Here is a 24,692-nt window from a genome sequence, read left to right as displayed (position 1 = left end):
TTCCTTAAATTCTGATCCTTGTGTGCCTCTCTTGCCTCAGCCCCTCTCTGGTCCTTGCGGTGACTCTCACTCTTGACATCTTAAGAGTCGTTTTTTTCAACCTCACAGCTGTGGAAGAAATGCACATAGAGCATAAAAGACTTGGGAAATCCTCCCAGCTTAGAGATTGCAAACAGGTAGCACACACGCCACTCTTTTCTATTCCTACACTCATAGCAGGCATAACTAATCAATTATAGCACCACTGAACTGTGGTTCAGTGGGTTTGAACTGCACGGGCCCACTTACGCGCATTAAAAAATATATATTCGAAAAATTTTTGAGATTTGCAACAATTTGAAAAGACTCACAAACCATGTGGCTTAGAGATACCAAGAAGAAATTAAGGAAAAATTAGGTATTATTGTAAGGATACAATATATTATAAATATAGCATACAAAATACATATTAATTGACTGTTTTTGTGACCAGTAAGGTGTCTGCTCAACAGGGGGCTATTAGTAGTTAAGTTTAGGGGGAGTGAAAGTTACATGTGGATTTTTGACTATGTGGGGGGTACCCCATGTTGTTCAAGGGTCAACTGTAGTCTCAAAATTTTTTCCAGCATAGCATTCCAGTCGGCTGCTACTAACTGACCAGAGTTGGCTTGAGAAGAAAAATCTGCCTGCCTCCTCGCCTGGCTAGCAAGATCAAGGGACTCAACCTTAGCAATCACAGAAGAGAGCTGTCACGGTCCTGTATCTTCACATCCCAGACTGTACTGCAGTTTTAGGAATATAGGAGACTCTCAGAATCTCTTGAGCCAGTCTTTTTCCAAACCTGGTCTTTCTATTATGATGTTTCCAGATTGGAATAACAGAAGGTACAAGGGATTCCGCTACAAGAATCTAATAACTTAAGAAGTGAGTATTATTAGAACTGTATGCAATTTTCTACAGGGACAGGAACAGATCTGAAGTAAAGTAGCTTTATTAGCTGTAATCAGAGGAAAAGGATTCTGGCAGCCTTTCCTGGCTTGGGAATCAGGGAGACAGAAGTAACAGCAGCATCTGAGAATGTATCCATATCTACATTTGTGGAATACACACTGCTCTCTGGGGCATAGAATTTCAACGATCTCAGGGCCTTGGAATTCAGTGGCCTCAAGGTTATTTTCCTCGCACAGATTTATCTATCTCCGGTTTGTAATTCTTTTCCAAAAATTCAATTCTACTGGAGAAGAACAAGGTTGAAAACTAAAGCACACAGTATTTAAAAAATCAGCTCTAGACATCTGTGGTTAACGCTGTCCTTCATCTTTCTGCAAACCAAGGAATCATACTCCTGGCGCAGCCCTCCGCTCTAGTCCAGCCAATCAGAGCTTTCCATCTCTCTAGCCATTACGATTGGTTCAGGGATGAACACGTGACCCTGTCAGAACCAATAAGATCCACTGAGACTTTCTTGGGACCTGCTAGCCATGAACCATCTCTCTATTCTCTTGGTCTGGAACCAGGGAAGGCCTTAACCTAAATACTTCTCAGCGAGTATGGGAAACGTCTGCCCAATGAAGTCGACATAAGGGAAAGCAGAGACAGGAAGCAGTGATGCCACTGAAGTTTGATGACATGGTTTGGGGCCTTCCTTCCAATTTGGCAGGTGCTGCTTACTGCTCACCTCCCTCAGGCAAGCTGATAAATTCCATTTCCACGTAAGGTCGGTCTAGGCTAGGTATTTGTCACTCGCAAGCATACGTTTCCAAAAAGATCTGGTATGTGTTCCTTGAGAGAAAGCAATTGGCTCATAGGCAGGAACACAATTTGGCTCTTCTTCCCCAGCTGAGAACACCTATCTCACCATGTTCTGTGCACCATGAGGACCTCATACTTCCCAGTTCCTTCTGCCTTCCCCTTCCTGGTCCTTCTGAGCTTCTCACAATCCCCCGGTTAGGTCACATTATAAACACTCCCAGCATCTTGTACCTCTTTATTACATTTATCATAATGGTAGTTCAATAAGGAATCGAATAAGGAATCAGTAAGGAATAAGGAATCAATAAGGAATCAAATAAGGAATCTGATGTTGCTCTCCCTGGCTAGAATGTAAAGTTCATGAAGACACAATAAATGCTCAGTATCACCTAGAAGAATAAAATGAATGGATATGGATGTATGAGAAATAGAGCTATCTGCCCCCATGCGGAAGAGATGTGGACTTCTGTTGGTTCTAGAATAACTATTCTATCTTGCCTTGGCATAGCTTATTATAAGCGCATCAACTGAATTCTAGGTGAAATTAGAATTATTAAGCTTACCAAACATGAAAGTCAATAATGAAATGTCATTAAAACTTAAGTGAACAATAGCAAATAAAATATAGTGACTGTTGGGGGGCGCCTGGGTGGCTCAGTCGTTTAAGCATCCAACTCTTGATTTCGGCTCAGGTCATAATCTCATGGTTCATGGGTTAGAGCCTTGCATGGGGCTCTGCACTGACATTGCAGAGCCTGCTTGAGATTCTCATCCTCTCTGTCTCTCTCTCCTCTGTCAAATAAAATAAATAAACATTAAAAAAAATAAAAAATATATAGTAACTGTGAAAAAGGCAGAGAAGAATGTTAAGAAATAGTTCAGTTAATGAAACACAAAAGGAGGGTGACATAATTCAACATTAAGTAAAACACCTAAAGATTTTCTGGGAACTGAAAGAGTAGCACTTATAATATTTATCCTTGATAATATCAAATGGCCAAAATGAATGTGATGAAAGAAGCAGATACCTCTAAAATGATTTTTATAGCTTTCTTCACTTTTATGTGAATGAAAATCAGATGTGATATTTTTATGATTTTTGGATAAGAATTTCCCTTTTGGCTTTTATGACAAACATTTCTGAATTGAGCATAGAGTTTATTTGCTGAGAATAAAATGTTAGAATAAATAGCATTGTTATCATAGGCCATAAGAAAAGAAGGGTTAATAATAAGAAGCAAACAGGTGAAGTGGTGAACAGAGTTCTAGAAAATCCGAAGCTCCCGGCCCCCCAGCAACAGTTCCAGGGACTTCTTCTCGAAGCCTAGGGAAGATGTTCTGAATTGTCCTCTCCCTCTGGTTCACACAGCCATCACAGAATTGTGTTGAAGAACAATAGTGGAAAAAAGCCTTTTATAAAATCAGTCACGTAGATTCAAGCAAAGATAATACACTTGTAAATGACTGCGAGTCTGGCTTGAAAAGGGCTCTATTACTGAACTATATTGTTCATGGTTTCAAGGAGAGTCATTTCTGCAAATTAGGTGTCTCTTAAAAAGGTACTCATAAAACTTTTGTTTTCTCTAAAGACCGTATTAAACTGTTCGGCAGAAGCTGTCCAAGTGACCACCGAGCATTGTAGCCCGAGCCAACTTTCAGGCCTGGTAGACCACTTTCCTTTGCTAACTATGGGTCATATTCAGATAATCCCAAGAAAGTACTGATTCAGCTCCTTTTTTCTCTTCCCGGGTTGATGTGCTTCTTCCTTGATTTGGGACTAATGTGTGGGACGCTACAGACTTGGGGCATCTGATCAAATGAACGGCCCAAGAGGGAAATCATTTCTCCCGTGTTTGGAAAGTACTTTCACAGGTGTCCATGTACTGCACCAACTATAAGTCTTTGAGAAAGAGCTTAAACGAGAAAAAGAAAAACTGCTGTCTCAGTGTCTTTATCTGTAAAGTGGGAGTAATAACACCTTGCCTATGTGCCGGCTTCACGGGTTGATGGGGAGGGTCAAATGTAATCATGGATCTGAGTGTTTGGGAATGTCTACGGGGCCTATCAACTCCACATTTATTGTAAACAATTAACAGATACCCCAAACGAGATGGTAAAGCGATTAGAAGAGGCAAGTGTAATTTGCTAAAGCAGGGTTCTTTCATCCTTGGCACTACTGATTGATGTTTGGGGCCAGATGATTCTTTGTGGTGGGAACTGATACGCATCATAGAATGTTCAGCAGCAACCTTGGCTTATAGGTGTCAGAGGTAACCCCCACTTGTAACAGCCAAAAATGTCTTCAGAGACTGTCAAATGCCTTCTGGGGTTGGAGGCAAGACTGCTCCCCCCAGGTGAGAACCCCTGCCCTAAAGGAAAGGCTGAACTTGTCCCCCACCTGAAAGCTGACGCTGCCCACGGGCAGGTAGCTGTGGTCCTCCAGCATGCTCAGATACTCGGCCACCAAGGCGGCCGCGTGCACCAGGCACATGGCGGCCTCCGTGTAGCATTTCTTCTTCATGTGTTTCTCTGCCATGTTCTGGAGCCAGGTCAGCCGCAGATCAGGAGATGTCTGGTAACTTTTGGCAATTCTGAGGGCATATTGGGAAGGTTTCAGGGACAGCTGGCTAATGACACTGTTCTTCTGCTGTGGATGCCACTATTTCCCCCAGGAATCTCCCCATCCCAAGAGTTTCCCCCAACATGTTCAGAAAATGAGAGAAAAAAACCCCAAACATTTATCAGTCCAGCTGTCTTCATTCCAGAGGTAGGGTGGGCTGGACCCCAAGAAACGGCATTTAATTGAAGTTTTATAGGGAAGAAAAAGGCCTAAAAAAATGATGTCTATTTTAACAGATCTCTAGCAATTTCCTTCCTTTTCTTTCCTTTCTCTCAAAATAATAACAGAAGACAAAAGTACTACCCTTCTATGACCTCACATCAGAACACATTTATTTCTATGAGTAGTTTCTCCTGAACAAGGACCATAAAACAAAGCGTCAAACTATAAAATAAAATATGATTTCTAAATACAACTGTACACGTATGTCTAAATATAATTGGGGGGGAAACATATGGAAAATAATTCATATGACAAAAGATAGTTCTTTTCTCTCATTCTTTGGTAAGTAGAAGATACTGCTGTAAAAGATACCTCACTTTAAATTAGGGACATATTTCTAAAAACGTGTGCATGGACCAACCCACTCTGAATGATTAATTTCTACCAATTTATATATACGCTTTTGGATGTCATCCAAAAGAGTGTACCCACATGGCTTATGCTAATTACACCAATGAGAACTCCATAGGAACAAACCCTAGACCCTCAAGTGACACCTTTTGGTTTTATCAGAAAAATTTACCTGTACATGAGATCCATAAGCATCTCAGGATCTTCCTGAAATTCCCTCATTTTCACCGTGTCATATAAGATGCTGTTCAGATTGCAGAGAAGTTCCTCCACCTGAAAAACAGCGTATACCTCTAAATAATCCTGGCTTTGTAATCCATAGCAACAAGTGAGGGGCTGTTTTGGAAGGTCAAGGGGAAACCATAAACGTTCTTCTCTATGGGAGCAGAGCTCACAGGTGTAGGGGAGTCTAGATGGACCCTCTGTGGCCTTCATCTTTGCAGGTCCAAATGATTCTGAGGCTCAGATGTGAGTTGGTGCTTGGGATCCATGAATTGGCCCTGAATCCTTATACTATCCGCCCTCTTTTTCTTTAAATGAACTTGAACCTTCGTTTGCAACCTGAAAAGCCCTAAACTGTACTCTGGAACGTCAGTGTGTTTTTTTTTTTTTTATTTATTATTATTATTTTTTTATACCAAATAGGAGACAGTTTAGGACTTCAGCTTAGGTTTCATATGTATATAATGTTATATATTAAATACACATGTACACATAATATTTACATATTTTATGTATAATATAGAACTGTTATATAATTATATATTATATAATTACCTAGTACACACACACACACACACACACACACACACGTACATATACACGAGCTTATAATTGGCTGATCCCGGACCCATGCATGAGACAAGGCACGCTCTTCTGTCTACCTGGGTGGGGAAAAGAGTGGCCTGCATGGCTGTGTCCTCTTCTGCATAGGCCAAGATCGTCCTCAAGGATCTTCTCAGGTACTCCTCATTAAAGTCTGGTGCTTTGCCCACCAAAGATGCCAGAGACATGGTTACTTGCATCTTTACTCTGGCAAAGTTCTGCAGCAGGAAAAAGACGAGATGGGACAAATAAGAGGCACTGGGCTAGGAGATCGTGGAAGGCATTGGAGCCAGACACCAATAACTCCCCAGTGTTTCTGTCACCCCGTCTCCGTCATTTCCTTTTCCCTCAATGAAATGTGAGCTATACTTTACAAGATTCATACTGTTGCTTAAATGGTTTAAATGGATACTGCTGTGACATAAATCTGTCAGCTCCCTTTAAATTTTCATCGAGGACTGGATGGCCTCCATGCTGCAAGGCAGGAAGGTGCCTGCAAAGCCGGGTCTCAAAGATGTATGCTTTTGTGCCAAGATTCCTCTTCCGGGGACTTTACATAAACTGCAGACAGGAACAGGATCTCCATGGCCACGTTTTCTGAGCTTTTGGACTCTGGATAGGCAGAGACTTTCTGTTTCTCCCTCCTTTCTAGCCCTATGGAAAAATACAGCCATCCTGGGAGCCCCTGAGGAATGTCCTAAATATTTCAAATGGTTATGCCTAACATATTTTGTGTGTGTGTGTGTGGGGGGGGGGGGCTGCTTTTTTTCCCCAGGGGCGAATTTATCTTTTAATATCTCTTGAGCATATTCATTAACAGGACCACAAACGTAAGTTCCCAAAGAACATACCAAAATCTAGATAAACTAAAGTAAAGGGAGATGGTTCCCCATTAAGGCCGAATTCCAATGGCTGCCAAGCTGCAATTAAAAACCAGTGTAGATGACACTGATCATTTCAAACCCTCTTCCGCAGGTCATTCTGGCACCACTCAGCAGAACTGGGAAACCAGACAAACGCTTCTGAATTCCTAACCTGCCTGCTGTATTTCTTTCCACAGAAGCCAACTTCTAGCCTACATACATTCATTCCTTTTTTACACTGAAACACACAGATGGAAGCCACTGCATCATCGGTCTTCATGTTCGTTTCGGGTCACAAATTCAGCTCTGCTACCTGTCTACGTCGTGGATTGTTTTCTTTCTTTCACGAGGGACACGAGTACACGGCAATCCCACCACCTCCCCCTCAACCAGGGCTTTGCACTGACTTCCTCTACTGACTCCGGGGCCCCCGGCCGGTCTGGGCTCTTACGCTGGTGGCTCCAAAGCTGAATCTCATGAGGAGGTAGAGGGTGGCACAGGCTTGGGTCCGCGTGACGTCCATGCTGCTGCTACAGTGATGTAGCACTCGCTGACACAGGTCTGCACACTGTTCCACCTCCTCCTCAAACAGCAGGTCCCCGAACTAGGAGAGACACAGGGGCCATTAGCGTCACTCGGCACCTTCATATGCTTTCTGGGCCGGGTGCCTGTTGAAGGAGGCCGCGTCTGCCGGGACAAGCAGAAAGCCCAGAGGAGCTCACGCACTGCTCCAGAAAGATAACAAGCTCCTTGAGTCAGAAGATGAACTGAAGCGACGGAGTCGACTTCAGATTTAATTATGAACGGCACAACTAAGATCAGGGCTGCATGATTCAATGGCATCGTGTGGGCCAGGTTGCGTTTGCGGACAATGTCACAACGCTGAAGGAATTATCCTGAGTTTACGGGGCCCCCTGGGAATGACTGGCAACTAAGAAAGAGAAAATAATTCGCAGGGGAGAGCAGAGGAATTCTACTTTCTGAGTGTAAAAAAAAGGCCTGGCTCAGTCGGAAGAGCATGCAATTCTGGGTCTCGGGGTCTCGAGTTCAAGCTCCATGCTGGGTGTAGAGATTATTTAAATAAATAAGTAAACTTAAAAAAAAAAAATGGAAGAGATCCCATGAAGAAGGTACTGAGGTTTTTCCAATACAGGGGGAGAATATAAACTGCATTAGACCATTTTAGGTAAGGAAAATCTGTATTCTTCAGGCTATGAGCAATTTATTTCTAAATCTGTCATTTTAGGACATGACATTTTGCAAGACTTACTGATTGATGGGAGTCGTGTGTAGGATGCTAATCTCACTCAAATGCGGTATTAAAAAGGGGGAAAGTAAAAGTGCTCAATTGTTTTTGCTCTCATGTCTCCAGTGAGTGGACATGTCAAGTTTCTACAGTTTTGTCCACATTTCCAGTGTGAGAGCCACTGTTTTCTTCTTGATGGTGACTTCTCAACATTCTTAGGGGGACTTAAAACCTTTACCTCAATGTCGCTTAACGCCACACCATGTGGGCTTTGGTGCATCTGTAGGGAGGAGTGTGAAGCTGGATGAGACTCTCTGCTCTTAATTAAGAGTCAGAAAACAAGCATCGCATGTTTACCTTGGCGATGAGAGCCCGGAGTGTTGCAAAGCAGTGAGTCAGGTAGGTGGTGCTCTGATCACAGCTCAGAGAATTCACCAGGACCCTTAGGACACCTCCCAGCAGGCTGTCTTTACAGTCCAGAGCCGAGCTTGCCTGGGGAAGTGGAAGAACAGCATCACTGAATCCCTGTGCGGTGCCAGTGAGTGGAGGGGTGAAGACACAAGGAGGCACTCTTGACAATTAGCACAGCGATGCTCATGTTCCATCTCTCTTGATCTAACATGTTAAGGGTTTGGGAAGTGGCCACACACATCAACTAATCCATGACAGTTGAAGACCTATTTCCAAATGACTTTATTCCCAAACTCCCAAATCGGGGGCAACTAGGTGGCTGAGTCACTTAAGCATCTGACTTCCGCTCAGGTCATGATCTCGCGGTTCGTGAGTTCGAGCCTCGTGTCTGTTGGGGCTCTGTGCTGACAGCTCACAGCCTGGAGCCTGCTTCCGATTCTGGGTCTCCCTCTCTCTCCGCCTTTCCCCTGCTCGTGCTCTCTCTCTCAAAAATAAATAAGCATTAAAAAAAAAAAAAAAAACCTCCCCAATAGTTTGGGACTTATGCCTACTTCTGGGCTGCTAAGTAAGTCATAAGGTACCCCTCCCCCCCGTCCTGGACAACAGCTCTTGGAATGTTCTTTCTTTGTACAGAAGGTGCAGCTTTCTTTGCGGGTTTCCAAACACAACTGTGGGCCTCCCGGTAAAAAAGGGGCTGCTCGGGGGCAGCGGTGTCCTAAATAGAACAGCAAGACTACCACCACCCAAGATAATGACAGATAAGTGTTATTTCCTTGAAAATTAAAAACAAACCAACCAACCACATTTGGAGGATTGGTGTTAAGCATGTAGCACTCAAAGCAGTGTTGGATAAAGATATAATCAATATGATGCCAAGGACTTAAGATATCTTTCGTATCTTTTTGTCTTTATTTTTGTGATATTTACATCACATACTTCCTGTCTTTATTTTTCCACAACAATTGCTTTGGTGTTAGAAGGCTTAACAGCGTTTCAACAATACTTCTTTTCCTAGCTACGAAAAGCGGCCCCGGACCTACTCAAATAAATGACGTCTCACTGGAAACACGGGGACTCACTTCTCAGGTTAACGAAAAACCCATTATCACGTAGACTTCTTGCGAATTCTTGGAAACATTCACTTGGGAGATAAAATTAGGATGGCAAATTGTATTTCTGCAGAGTTCACAGTGACTCTATACTTTTCTGCAGCGGGGATGACGAAGTCATGGTACAACTGACTTTCCTTCACCAATTCGCGCCCTGAGCAGACATCATTATGCAAAGTTAGCATCTTTTTTTTTTTTTTTAATCTGGTCCTGTCATAATCTTAGCTCTCATACTAGACATCAACCATAATTCAACTGGAGTTGACCCATCAACAAACAAATAAACAACAGTTCTATAAAGAACTGCTTATGAATGTCCAGTAAACATATTCCTGGTGAATAGATCAGATGTATGTTGTCCTCACCTGGATAATGTTTTCCTGCATATCCAGGATGATTAAATTTGCTTCTGTAGCCAGATTGCCACTGATCAAGGCTTCTTGATCTAACTCTGCCTTTGTTCTAAGGAAGAAAAAAAAAAAGGAGGTCAAATTAAAACGCATATCAAACCTGGCCATATTCCAGTGATGGCAATCTATGCACCAAGGCGTAAAGAAATGTTCTGAGGAGTCCATCTGGGTGAAAACAAAGGAGCTGGCTACAGGTAAAAAGGAGTGAGGGTGCTGTCTGAGATTAGGGCCTGCTTAAAAAGATTTTCTAGGTAAAGTCCCCATGTCATCCACAGCCCCACTATTACGAATAACGATGACAATTACAGAAATAACCAAATGGGTAGAAAAGCAATTATTGGTTGCTACTAGCAATTGGGCTAGCCAATCCGATTGCTCGGGACATTCTTGTATTTCATGCATGAGAGCCATCTCTAGATGTGAGTCAAGGGAAGCCTCCACCACAAGCCAGAGGGAGTGAGGCCAGGTGTGATGTGACCTTGGCAAACAACTTGACTGCTGGATTAGAAAAGAGTGGTGCTTCTGCACTGGGGCCGGGAAGAGTTAGTCTCTTGACTTCCCAAAGACCACCTTGGGGTGGCTCAGTCAAGTGCGGGCCTTTTGTTTCTCCCCAGTGGGCAGCAAGGTTGCATTCCTGTGGATGTAACTGGTTATTACCCACTAGGGAATGGGAAATCGCCTGGTGCTGCTTCTCCACGAGGGTTCATTTTGAGGAACCAGAACGTTTTAGGCACTAGTTTATGAATTCTCCTAAAATCCAGGTGAAGCTGGAAAGGGATATTCTGTATCATCTACATGTAGTGGCCAGGAAAGGGAAGTGCGAAGAATTAATTTTCCCGTGATGCTCCCGAGGCCAAAATGTTGCCACGGGAGTTGGGGCACGATGATGTGAGCTCCCAAGTCTTGGACCACGATCACCAGCTGTTCCTGAGTCCTCCTCACCCAGCAATGGGAGCAGTACCATTCCTTCCATACCCCCGAGGGCTCAGAATCAAGATCTCCCCCGGGGTTTAAATGTTTTCAAGCTTAGGCTAGGCTCTCTGGTCTCAAACAACGAATTGTTTCTCATTGTACAAGTGATAATGTTTGCATAAGAAAAGTGAAATATAAAAGTTATTTTTAAAAAAACATATTGGTAGGTTTAGATTTTGAGCAATGCTCTTCAACAGAGACATAATGAGGGACACAAATGTCATTTTCTATTTTGTAGTAGTCACACTAAAAAAAAAAGTAAAAAGAAATAGGTGGAATTAACTGAAAATATTGTATTTAATCCAATACAGAAAAAAAAATTGTCCGCGTGTGATCACTATAAAAATTACTAGTGAGGTCTTTCACATTCTTTCATGGGCACTAAATCTCCCAAATCTGGCCTGTATTGTTCACTTATAGCATTAATGTGGCTACTGTATTGGACAATGCAGACCTAGGTCTGGTTTTCCTTTTTGTTTTCAATTGTGCTAAAATACACATAACGTAAAATTTACCATCTTAACCATTTAAAAAAAAAAATTTCATGTTTATTCATTTGTGAGAGACAGAGCACAAGCAGGGGAGGGGCAGAGACAGAGGGAGACAGAGTCCGAAGCAGGCTCCAGGCTCCGAGCTGTCAGCACAGAGCCCGACGCGGGGCTCGAACTCACGAACCGTGAGATCATGACATGAGCCGAAGTTGGAAGCTTAACCGACTCAGCCACCCAGACGCCCCGACCATCTTAACCATCTGTAGTGTGCAGTTCATCGGTACTAAGTACCTTTATATTTTCATGCAACTACCACCACCACTAGTGTAGTTTTTAGAAAGCCTACGAGCCAGGCCTTTAAAACACTAGTTCTCAAATTTGACTGCACAGCAGCATCGCCTAGAGAGTTCTACCAAATACTGATTTCTGGGTAATACTGCTGGGAAGTCCTGAATTAACTGGCCTGGGGTCCATCTGGGAGCTAGGAGCTTTAAAAGCTCCCCTAGTGAATCTAATGTTGAAAATTACTGCTCTAAAAGAAAGAGAGCCCAAATAGCTGAAAAATGATCTGAAAGAAAAAGGTGAAAGGCCACTGTTATAATTACAGCAACTTTTCCAAATAGGTAAGGGGAGCAGTTACAATTTTACCATGGTTTCTCTTGAAAAAACAAACCCAAAAAACACCACATCGCCCCTGATGTTCTGAGGAGGTGAACCCGTAGCTCAACAACGGGCGGCTCACCACATACGTAGCTCAGGGCTGGGAGCTGATCCAGAGAGTATGGAGAGGCTCCGCACAGAAAGGCTCAGTGTGGTGTTATTTCTGCAAGCAACAGGGGAAGGTTTCCCAAAACATCAATCTATGCAGCCCAGGAAAAGCACGTCTTCTTAGGCTCTTTTCCTAATCTCAGAGGGTAGCTGGCCTAAGCACCTAGGCCGTTCCATAGCACATAACTACATGCACGTTTCTTTCATCGGGATTCTTTTGGGAGGCGAGGGGCTCATTGCCTGAACTAGAATTTGTGGATTCTCAGAACCAAATATCTTACAAATTAGTTCAGGGAACTTAGAGCAAGAATAAAATAGCCACAGCAAATGGATATTACTAATGAGAGCAACAATTAGGCTTTGCTTGTAACATATGTAATAAATAAGGGTTTATCTCCATAATGTTTTAAAATAAATTTGACTCTCGAAAGTCCCGCATGTGGACCCGGAGTGAATCATTCTCGTGGTGATAACAAAGACAGTAACTCCTATTTACTTGGAAAACAACACTGTTATTCAAGTCTGCCCCACCCCCGGGGTGGGTGCTTCATACCGGTGGAGATTTGCTACTTCCACCCTGTCAAGTGGGTGGGGCGGTGTCTTCAAACATACAAAGTCTGGCTCAGCGGAGCCCGAGATGCACCGGGCTATATGCCGCAAAGAGGAACAGCAGACGTGAGCATTCTATTCAACATATTTGGTTTTACGTCCTTATATATCCAAATTTCTACACATATATATCTCATACACTGCAATCCAAGCAGAATTTTTCCATCCATTTTTTATGTTTTTTCTGATAATACATTATTTATGTATATGTACATATATGTGCATATATGTATATACATGTGTGTATATATGTGTGTATATAATATATATCACATATAATTTATGTATTATGTTTATAACATTTATATGTTTTTATAATTCTATTGATATTTATATAATACACCTATATAATTATATTGATATTTATATATTAATAAATACATAATATATACTTAATTGTACATATAAATATATGATTAAATATATTAATATATAATCAATAAATATTAACATGTATAACCAACATATATTTATAATTATGCAATTATATGGCTATATAATAAATAGTCATAATTACATTAATATTTATATGATACATTTACATAATTATATTAATATACATATATCTTACACGTGGCCATCCTAGGAAATACAGGACAGCATAAGGAAGGAAACATCCATTACCTCAATACCCAAAGAGAATCGCCCAAGGAAAACCACTGTGAATATTTTGGTAAATTTCCTTCTAGTCTTAAAATGTGTTCATCCTAAGGGTGCCTGAATGGCTCAGTTGGTTAAGCAGTGGACTGTTGATTTTGGCTCGGGTCATGATCTGGCGGTTTCTGAGATTGAGCCCCGTGTCAGGCCCTGAGCTGATGGTGGTGCAGAGCCTGCTCTTGATTCTCTCTCTTCCTCTTTCTCTGCCCCTCCCCTGCTCATGCTCACTCTCGCTCAAAATAAATAAACTTAAAAAAAATCTATTTAGGGGCACCTGGGTGGCTCAGTCGGTTGAGCGTCCGACTTCGGCTCAGGTCATGATCTCGCGGTCTGTGAGTTCAAGTCCCGCGTCAGGATCTGTGCTGACAGCTCAGAGCCCGGAGCCTGCTTTCGATTCTGTGTCTCCCTCTCTCTCTGCCCCTCCCCTGCTCATGCTCTGTCTCTCTCTCTGTCAAAAATAAATAAACATTAAAAAAAATTAAAAAAAAAATCTATTTAGGTATTTAGAGACTTAAGATTCTACTCTAAAATCAAGTGTCTGTCCTGTTCTTGTTTACTTAACATTATATCATAAGCGTTTCCCATATCATGAAGTTTTAATACCAACTTAACACTGCCTTACATCGTTCCCTATTCTTGAGCATTTAGGATGTTTCCACTTGAAAAAAAATTGAGTAATACAAAAAAATCTCTGACTACACATTTTGTACACGTTTCCGGAACAGCAAAACGAATTTGAATTATGTGGTCTCGGATGCCCTCTCTTTTCCCCATCAGCAGCTTTCGTCAAGCTATCTGAGATTGCTAAATATTGGTTTTCTTTAAATGCCTATCAATGTGATAAGGTTTTAAGAGCTGTAAATCATAAGTCCTTATATCTTTGATTATCCTGGGTCCCTGGAAGAACTGAATCTACACAGATAATGATGTTTCATTTTCTTACCCTTGGAAGGATGTAGTTGTTTCAGTAATACAAGTAGCCTGGGAAAAAGAGTTTGGGGCTTTAGGTAAAAGTAGCACAAAGTTGCCGAGAGACTCACTTATCTTGCTTCTCATTAGCTTGCCGCCAATGTGTCTGCTCCTTCCTCCATCTCAAATTTTCATTTAGGCCTGGAAATCGGTCATTCCCTAGGAGTTCAGAAATGCACGAGAGGAATTTGATTAGCATGAAACCCTCGAAGATAACCAGAAGTTCCGTGACAAGCCCAACAGAGAGGACTGAGTACCGTGTCTCTGGTTAATGAGAGCCTGTGCCGGATGCCGGGGACAGGCCTCTGCCCAGGTCCCGGCTGCCTGCTCTCGGATGGACAGACTACAGCTGTAGACAGTTTGCCTTTGTGGAGGGTTGGTGAGCGCATTTGTCATGAACAGAGGTTCCAGGGGAACTGGGATTCTCGGTGAATTACTGAAGCGTGTGGGTGTTAAATAAGGGCACCCAACCACCATTGGAAGAGCTGAGCTCCCCACAAGTTCTCAGCCACTGTGTCCCTTCGCCTAGATTGAGCCGTCACTCTGCGTAACTTTGAGCACAGTGATGAAGACTGAGCATACCTGAGCACTTCACTCTATTCTACAGCGATGAGCAGCCTTTTTGAGATCACTCCACAGGCAGGGTCCCTGGAGGACTGGAACACTCTGACACCCTCAGGGGGAAGTCAGCTGCAATCTAATAACACCCTGAATGATTCGGGGAGATGTTTTTAGAACCAGAATTATCCAGTGTCTTGACCACGCTCTACAGAGACTTGTCAAAGGCCCCGATGGAGAGGCTTCAACCTTGAGAGAGACAACATGCCATCTATCCTATGATTCGCATTCTTGGATGTGGCCTTTCCCAATGACAAATGTTAAACAGAAGACACATTTGGGGACACGTCCAGGGTTCCTGTGACCTCAGGACAGGAGCTTTTCCTTGGAAGCACACAGCTAACATTCTATACACCAGGCACAGAATCCTAGAATCTGCTTGTCTTTATTATCCTAACAGCTTAAGAAAGTGCTAGTGTGTTTACTTGAGCTGTGAAGACAGTCTTCTTCACAAAGGGTGTAGAACTCGCTGACAGAAAGCAAGGAGGGGCAAGGCCAACATACCTGGAGCCCGGCAGCGTTTCATCATCTCCCCCCTGGCCCCTTCCCCGCGGAGCAAAGCCTCTTCCAGCCTGGCCTTGACATCCCTTGACTTCTGCAGGACTTGGGTGCTGACTTTGTCAGAACTCTGTTTTCCCTGGACAGGACAGAGGCAGAAGGACGTTTAGTGTGGTGAGATCTTTGTCCACAGGGAGAACCGTCAAAACACAACACTCCACGGCGAACAGCGGCCAGTTCGGACGTGCGTCATATGGAGATGTCGTTTGGGGGATCCTATGGCTGAAATCCTGTGAATGAGAATGGGGTTCTCTCTGCAGAAGGCAGAAGTCCTTCCCCGGAGAAATGACCAGATGTAGAATGCAAAGAGGTCACGGATCTTAATACAGAAGAAAGAAAAACTCATGATGCCTCCATTCCCCAAGCAACAGGGGAGCAGTAGTAACAAGGTAGACCTGAACTTGGGAGCTAAGAGGCTGGTGTCAGGCTGGGCCACCACACACTCACCTTGTACTCGAAACACGAGACACAGATGAAAAGGAGATCTAAAATCCTGTTCAGTTGCATGGACGGCAGGTCGGCGATCCACTTCCGGATGAGGGTCTGGTCGGCGTTTTTCATGATCCACAGGAAGCAGATCATGAGGTTCCGGGTCGTGTCGGCATTCAGCATGTTGTATTGTTTGTAGGGCTGCAAGGAGGCAGATGGCAGGATGGACAAGGGAAAGAGTAGAGCAGTGGCAACCCCGAAAGCTTAGGGGATGCTGGTCTCTTAGAACACAGTCTTTGCAATTGTTCCCTGTCTGGGGAGCCGTTCCCAAGAACTGGTCCTTTCCTGGGCTAGGAAGCCATGTTCCCTGAGCGTACTCAGCAAAGGGGCTCACGCGGGGCCATGTCTGAGCCAGACATCTGGCCACGTACTGGGGGGGCCCTGTGGCTCAGGAGCAGTGTGGTCTGGTGGTCTGCCCCGCCTTGACCAGCACTCCCCTCCTCCAACTGCCGCCGCCCCGTCTAAATGATACAAAGGGGCTTCTATCCTGCTAAGATTCCACGTATTTCTGCTTCAAGCTCGACACGGGAGCGCTGAACTCAGAGCAGAGAAAAAGACTAGCTAGGCTCCAGAAATATCCCAACTGTTCAAGTGTTAGCTTCTTTGTCAGGGTCCAAAGTACAATATCAAGATCACGAAGGGCTCAGCAAATGAATCAAATCCCTAATTTCATGGGGTCCTCTGTGCTGGGACTTCAATCATAATCCATGATTTGCTGAGGGTCGGAGGGCGGGGGATGGGGGAGCTCAGGCTATTTGCTTGAATACCTCTGCCCCAAGTGTTCTTTTTAGAGTGCTGAGCATACTTACTTTAACTCATCAAATCAAGACAAAGAACAATATGTGGCCGCAGTCTTGGTTCATGCGGTGTAGCTAATAATCCAGAGGAATGTGACATCGCGTGCTGCGAGTATGTGAGGGAAATGTTGGCTTGGGGATGAATGATAGGGCTTATGAAATTAGCTCAGTTTTTCTGAGTAGGTGACAAGAAGAGATGAAAACCTTAGTGACGACTTCCCAGGGAAGATCCTCTAATGGTGGACTTTGGGCGTTTGGGCATTTGCCCCTGGAGGCAAATAACAATGTAAAAGGCAACACCACCTCCAGCAGCGAGCTTTGTGCTAAGATGCACATTGGAAAGGTGGAGGAGGTCATACAACACGGTATTTCTCAAATCGCAAGACGATGGGTGACGTCAACTCTCAAATGTCCTTTCTCTTTCTTCTATCCCTGCCCTCCAGCCCTCCCGGGGGTGTCCAGGGGGTCCAGCTTGCTAAGTGCTGGAGGGAAGCGAGGAAAACCATCCAGCAAAGCACCCTTAGGTCTATGTAGATGCCGCCTTCCCGGGAGGCAACTGAGCGGTGTTCTCTGTGGATGTATACCCCACGCTGAAATGCAAAGTTCAATTAAGCTGGACAAGGCGGCACTGTCACTATCTGCCGAAGGAAGAGTTGGAGCTCATCAAGGGACAGAGACAGATCCCACTTCAAGTAAATCAGACACGGTATTCCTGGAGAAGCCCCTTTTAAGCCCAGAGTCTGTGCAAAAGGACAGAACTATACGACTCCGGGTTTAGGCTCCCTGGGGGCCCCAGAAAAGTTGAAGTCTTTTGCATGAGAAGCCCCCACCCCAAGCACCTGGCCCCCTTTGATCATTTTTTTGGAGGCAGAAATAGTGTGAAGAATAAACACAGAATAAACACAGCTCCAGCCTCCCACCCGAGGGAGCTGTGGTTTGATCCTCTGCACTGATCTCAGATATCCCAAGTTCACCTCTTTCCCGGTGTTCTAAACCTTGAACTCAGGCACCACTGAGACTGCCCGAATTTGAACCATCTGCGACTGTGCTGCCTCATCGGCCCCATTTCCCTTCCCAACAGCTAGCTTTACGCGGAGGCCTTTCGGGACGGAGCAGAGGCAGACCTCTCACAGCCTGTTCTATTCTGGGTTCCAGTAGGCAAATATAAGAACACGCCCACCAGAAGACGGGAAAACACACAACAAGTAAACCAGAGAAATGTGCATCAACATACCAGGGAAGAAAGCATTGTTCCACTTGTCTTCAGATTAAAATTATTTCCAGCTATGGCCAGCGCCACATTCTGGTTAATTGCACTGGCTCCTTCTTGTTCTTCGTCTGAGCCATTGGCACGATTTTTTCCACTACGGGCATCTGCAGCTGTGGTGAAAACATCATCGCTCTTACCATACGATCTAAGAATTATGCCTCCTGGTACTTTATGCAAGGAGTTGAAAATTTATGCCCGCATAAAGATCTGCACATTTATAATTGCCAAAGCTTGGGAGCAAGCAAGAGATCCTTCGGTAGATGAATGGGTAAATAAACTGGGGTACATCTGAAGGAATATTATTCAGCGCTAAAAAGAAATGAGCTATCAAGTCATGAAAAGAGTTGGAGGATCCTTAAATCCATTCTCCTAAGTGAAAGAAGTCGATCTGAAAAGGCTACATGTTATATGATTCCAACTATATGACACTCTGGAAAAGGCAAAACGATAGAGACGGAAGAAAGTTCAGTGGTTGCAAGGGACTGGGGAAGCGGGATGGAACAGACTGGGCAGAGCACGGAGGGATTTTAGGGTAGAGAAACTACGCTGAATGACATCACAATGATGGATACATATCATTGTTATGTTTGTCCACATCCATAGAATTTATAACCCCAAGAATGAACCCTAATGTAAACCACGGACTTTGGGTAATTATGAGGAGTCTCTGTAGGCTCATCCGTTGTAACCAATTTACCCCTCTAGTAGGGGATGTTCACAATGGGGGAGGATGTGCTTGTGGGAGCAGGGGGCGTATGGGAAGTCTCTGTAATTTCTGTTCAGTTTCGCTGGGAACCTAAAATTGTTATTTTAAAAGTCTTAAACTTTGGTGATGTCAAACCCAAAACACTATTTCCCTGAGTCCCCAACCTACTACGCACCAAGAGACTGATACTTATTCGTCACTGAAGTCAGCACAGTAATTTAAAGCCTGATGGTCAGCATTATTTATCTGCTACCATCTCCAGGAAAAAGCAGGCAGGCTACTAAAAGAGACGAAATGCCCAGCCCAAGATTCGGCTAGAAATTGATTTTTCAAACTGTAAAAAGAAAGCTCTCATTAACACTTTCCTGTGATATAACATTTAAAAAATTTTTTTGAAGTTCTTATTTAAATTCCAGTTAGTGTAAAATTAGTCTCGGGTATGTAATAGAATATTTTTTACTCTATTCAAATATTTTAAATAATGACCAAATAGAAAGGAACCTATAATCACAGAACTCATCGGTTCCTTATAAAATAAAAGGCGAATACCACCAATTCAGCAACAATGGATTGAATTCCAAATGCCCGAAATGAATCTTAATTTATCATCCGTATATAATGTCGACATGCTTATATTTATACGTAGGTCTAGATGTCTGCAACCAAAAGGTTGGTTTTTAAGAACACCACCAAATCACACACAAAGTTTTTGCTTAAGCAGTTCTTTGAAAAGTGTGTTAAAATACTCGCAACTGATTGATTCACTAAAAGGTCATATTTTGCTGGACTTGTCAACATCCTAAGTATTTGGACCTTCAATTTTTCAGAAAAATTAGCCTGCAAACAGTATTTCCTTCTGCTAAAATTCTGAAAATAGAACTCACATATTTTTAGAACTCAATTGAAAAAATCATGCCCTATCTGTGCTGAAAGGCAGCTGAGTTTTTAGACAAATGGTGAAGTGAATAGCATGTGGCAATTATGTAAGATCTGATCCTATCAGGATTAATTTGAGGATGGTCTTACTTCCCTCACATACGCGATGGGTCAGGTTAGGAAAGATAGAGAGAAGGATACAAACACCTGCCGCATAAAATGCTTCTATGGAAGGGCTCTCATTTCGTCTTCATTACACCCCTAAGATACAGAATTGTCACCATACTGTCACAGTTGAGGGAAAGGGGAGGGAAGGCCTTGAAAGGTGGAGGAACTTTTCAGAGGTCACATATCGCAATAAATGGGCTGGAACTTGAATTCACCTGTTTCTTTTTTAAATTGTTTTATGTTTATTTAGTTTTGAGAGAGAGAGAGAGAGAGAGAGACAGCACAAGCAGGGGAGGGGCCCAGAGATACACACAGAATCCCAAGCAGGATCCAGGCTCTGAGCTGTCAGCACAGAGCCCGATGCGGGGCTGGAACTCCCAAACCGTGAGATCATGACCTGAGCCGAAGCAGCACTCTTAACCAACTGAGCCATCCAGGTGCCCCACAGCTGTCTCCTTCTTAAAAATTATATTCTTCTTAGTGTATCTAAGGATTCCACATGTAACAGATGCACTATATTACCTCTAGTAATGGAATACTTTCACTGTTTTCCCATTTGTCAGCTACATCATTACTGTAAAGGCCAAAGCACACATCCAGAAACCATTGAGATTTGAAAGGCTCAGGGGCGCCTGGGTGGCTCGGTCGGTTAAGCGTCTGACTTCGGCTCAGGTCATGATCTCACGGTCCATGAGTTCGAGCCCTGCGTCGGGCTCTGTGCTGACAGCTCACAGTCTGGAGCCTGCTTCGGATTCTGTGTCTCCCTCTTCTCTCTCTGCCCCTTCCCTGCTTGCGTTCTGTCTCTGTCTCTCAAAAATAAATAAACCTTAAAAAAAAAAAAAAAAAAAAAAAAAAAAGAAAAGGTCTGGAGGGCACCGGTGTGTGGAAAATTGCTCACACAGGCATATTGGCACTAAAGCTCGTAAGAGAAACTTCGTTCCGCTGGGGCATGAGCAGGGGCCCTCCTCAATCCAAAGAAGGAAACAGAGGCATCCTCACCTGTAAAGTCATAGAGTTGCGGCAAAGCATCCAAAATGATGCCAACCAGAGGCAGGTAAAGGGCAGCAATTTTGACCTTCACCTCTGGTTTGACGCAGCGCGGGTCCAGGTCGTGAGAGCTCAGGAGGCTGTGGACGGCGCTGACCGCTTTCCTTTGCACTTTGCTGATCCTAATGGCACAACACAGAAGGTCAGAGGTCATGGTGAAGGGAAATGCACCAAGACGCTCTCAAACAGTAAGGAGGGACCAGAACAGCCCTGAGCATTGGGGTGACAATGGGACCAGAACAGCCCTGAGCATTGGGGTGACAATGGGAAAACCAAGCAAAACAGGGTAGATGTGTCTAGAATCGAGGGACAGACTGCCTGCATTCTGGTCCTGGGTCTGCTGCTAGCATCATGTGTCAAAGTCCATCATCTTGTAGTATCAGTACGTGATTCCTCTGTATTGTTGGGTAACATTCCACTGTATGGAGAGATCACATTTTAATTACCCATTCATCAATTGATGGACATGTGGATTATTTCCACTTTTTGGTTATTATGAATTATGGACACTGCTTTGAATATTTGTGTATAAGTTTCCAGGTGGACATAAGTTTACTTCTCTTGGATATGAATGTACTTCACACCTCAGAGTCGAATTACTGGATTTTACGGTAACTCTATGTGTAACCTTTAGAGGAACAACCAAACTGTTTTCAAGGGTGGCTACGCCATTTTACACCCCTACCGATAGTGTCCGAAGGTTCCATTTTCTCTCTGCCAACACGTGTTATTATTTATCTTTTTTATTACGGCCATCCTAGTGGGTATGAAGGTGCTATGGACTGAATGTTTGTGTCCTCCCAGAATTCCTATGTTGAAACCTAATCCCCAGAGTGATGGTCCTAGGAGGCGGGGCCTTTGGGAGATTACGTCATGAGGATGGAGCCCTCATGTGTGAGACTAGTGCCCTTAGAAAAGAGACCCCAGAGAGCTCCCTGGCCCCTTCTACCATGCGAGAATATAGCAAGAAAATGGCCATCTATGAACTAGGAAGTGGGTCCTCATCAGACTCTGAATCTGCCAGCGTCTTGATGTTGGACTTCCTAGCCTCTGGAACTATGAGAAATGAATTCCTGTTGTTTATAAGCCACCTAGGCTACAGTATTTTTGTTACAGTTGACCCAAGCAACTAAGAGAGAAGGGGTCATAATCTGGCTTTGATGTGCATTTCCCTGATGGCCAATGGTGTTGAGTATCTTTCCATGTGTTTGTTGGTCATACCTTCTTTGGAGAAATGTCTATTCTGATCCTTGCCCTTTGAAATATTGAGTTATTTGTCCTTCTGTTATGGAGTTGTAAGATTTGAAAATTACATAACAGGTACAAATCCCTTATTAGATCTACATTTTGCAAATATTTTCCTCCCATTCTGTGCATTGCCTTTTCATCTCCTTGACGATGTCCTTTATGTCGCCCAGGTTCTCACTTTAGTGAAGTCTAGCTTAGCTATTTTTTTTTTTTTTCTTCTGTCGTGCCCACTTCTGGTGGCAGATCTACTTCTGGTGCCTGATCCTATTTCGTGGAGATTATCCATGTGACTTCATCTAAGAGTTTTGCGGCATCAGCGCTCACATTTAGGTCTGATCATTTTGAGGTAACCTCTGCACAGGGTATGACGTGGAGGTCCTGACATCATTCTTTTGCACGTGGATACCCACCGGTCCCAGTGCCGCCTGTTGGAAACATGACTCTTTCCCCCATTGAATTATTTGGGCACCCTTGTCAAAAACCAATCGACTATCAATGTGAAGATGTATTCCTGAACTCTTAATTCAATTGCACTGATCTATATGTCTATCTTTGTGTCAGAACCACACAGTCTTTACTTCTATTGTTTTGTGGTAGGTTTTGAAATCAGGAAATGTGAGTCCTTCAATTGTGTTCTTTTTCAAGATTGTTTGGGCTACACCAGGTCCCTTGAATTTCATATGAATTTTTAGGGTCGGCTTGTCACTATCTGCAAAGAAGCCAGCTGAAATTCTGAGTGGGGTTACACTGAACTTGTAGATCAGTTCGGGGAGTAACGTCATCTTAACAACACTGAATCTTCTAATCCATGAATATGTCATGCCTCTCTGCTTCGTTTAGATCTTTTTATTTCTTTCTAAAGTGTCTTAGAGTTTTTGGCATACAGGTCTTGTACTTCTTTTGGTAAAAAATTTAGTCCTGAGATTTTATTATTTTTTGATGCCACTTTTAATGGAGTTGTTTTCTTAATTTCATTCCACATTGTTCATCACAAGTATATGGAAATATAATTGATTTTTGTATATTGATCTTGTACCTTGCAACCTTGCTGAACACATTTATTATGTTTAATAGATTTTTTAATGGCTTCCATAGGATTTTCTTTTTTTTTTAAACTTTATTATTATTTTGACAGAGAAGGGGAGAGAGAGAGGGAGGGATGGAGAGAGAGGGAGAGAGAGAACCCCAAGCAAGCTCCATGCTGTCAGTGCAAGCTGGGCAAGGGCAGAGAGAGAATCCCAAGCAGGGTCCATGCTCCATGTGGGGCCTGATGCGGGGCTCAACACTGGGCTCAATCTCACATACCACGAGATCATGACCTGACCCGAAATCAAGAGTTGGACACTTAACCAACTGAGTCACCCAAGCGCCTCGTAGGATTTTCTATAAACAAATCATGGTATCTGTGGACAAAGATAGTTTTACTTCTTCCTTCCCAATATGGGCGCCTTTATTTCACTGTCTTGCCTAATTGCCCTGGGTAGGGCTTTCGAAACAAACAATGAGTAAAACAGAAGTGGCGAGAGTGGTCATTCCTATCTTGTTCCTGGTCTTACAGGGAAAGCAATCAGCCTTTCACTAATAAGTATGATGCTAGCTGTGGGTTTTTCATAGATGCCCTTTACCGGGGTTGAGGACATTCTGTTATATTCCTATATGATTTGTTGATTTTTTTTTTCAGAAAAAGGTATTGGATTTTATCAAATGCTTTCTCTTCATCTATTGAGATGATTGACTGGGTTTTGACCTTTATTCCATGCATACAGTATATTATATCAATTGATTTTCAGATGTTAAACCAATCTTGTGTTCCCAAGGTAAATCATACTTAGCTACCGTGTATAATCCTTTTTATACATTGTTGAATTCAGGTTTTCAGTGCTTTGTTGAGGATAATCATATCTACAGTCATATCCGTCTTTTGTTTGCTTTTGGTATCAGGGTAATGCTGGCCTCATAGAATGAGTTGGAAAGTGTTCTCTCTCCTGAAAAGCATGTGAAGGACCTAGCACAGAGATGCTAGATAATTTCCACATGCTTGAGGAACATTGTGGATTGAATGATGTGTAGATATTTGTGGGCACCCCCAGGTAAAGGGGGTTCTAGGGAAACCCCTTAGAAACTGGAGCCATGGCCCCTTTCAGAAGCCCAGATACTGAGATGTATCTGGGGCCCTTACCCTTGAGATGGGCAGGTTGTTGGTGAGTCTGTTAACTGTCTTGGCAGCAAAAGGCAGTACTAATCAAGAGGAAGTATTGTTAGACCATGAGATTTTTCCGAGGTTTCAGCCCACGTGGCAAAGTCACTAATAAGTATGTGACAGTATTTCTAAGGACTTTCCAGGGGAGCAACTGACAACCCAGAAATCAGGAATTATTTGTTGCTAAAGGAGAAACACTCTTAATTAGCTACCTTCTGGGGGGTAGAAAAGGTACCGTGTGTGTGTGTGTGTGTGTGTGTGTGTGTGTGTGTGTGTGTGTTTGAAGAATGTTCCTATTTGACTGAACATAATTACAAGATGACCTCTGAACATACTCTACTCTTTTGCTAGTAAAATAACGGCCACAATTTTATAAAGAATCAAAATAGATGTCAGGGCGGTTTCCCTAGACATCTCACTGGAAGGGACATGGAAAACAGAAACTACTGAAGACTCCTTTC

At 43.3% G+C, this 24,692-nt stretch overlaps 1 protein-coding gene across 7 annotated transcripts in view; it reads right to left on the bottom strand.

The window, feature by feature from the left end:
- DOCK8 (dedicator of cytokinesis 8) overlaps positions 1-24,692 on the bottom strand; it is a 230,982-nt gene that overhangs the window by 26,702 nt on the left and 179,588 nt on the right. For 6 of the 7 annotated variants that reach the window (XM_058693243.1, XM_058693244.1, XM_058693245.1 and 3 more), the window contains 11 exons: positions 20,736-20,905; positions 17,951-18,096; positions 15,878-16,060; positions 15,377-15,509; positions 14,326-14,413; positions 9,744-9,840; positions 8,216-8,350; positions 7,064-7,216; positions 5,809-5,967; positions 5,097-5,197; positions 4,130-4,322 (listed from right to left, as the gene is read on the bottom strand). In XM_058693243.1, the coding sequence (XP_058549226.1) occupies positions 4,130-4,322; positions 5,097-5,197; positions 5,809-5,967; positions 7,064-7,216; positions 8,216-8,350; positions 9,744-9,840; positions 14,326-14,413; positions 15,377-15,509; positions 15,878-16,060; positions 17,951-18,096; positions 20,736-20,905 (1,558 nt within the window). Of the gene's footprint in view, positions 1-2,767; positions 3,088-4,129; positions 4,323-5,096; positions 5,198-5,808; positions 5,968-7,063; positions 7,217-8,215; positions 8,351-9,743; positions 9,841-14,325; positions 14,414-15,376; positions 15,510-15,877; positions 16,061-17,950; positions 18,097-20,735; positions 20,906-24,692 lie in introns of those variants that run through there. The other variant, XM_058693248.1, reaches the window with a different exon arrangement.

Source organism: Neofelis nebulosa, chromosome 12 (genome assembly GCF_028018385.1).
Source record: "Neofelis nebulosa isolate mNeoNeb1 chromosome 12, mNeoNeb1.pri, whole genome shotgun sequence".
Classification (NCBI taxonomy): Eukaryota; Metazoa; Chordata; class Mammalia; order Carnivora; family Felidae; genus Neofelis; species Neofelis nebulosa.
Note: the sequence above shows the minus strand (reverse complement) of the source record. Positions and strands in the feature narration are given on the sequence as shown.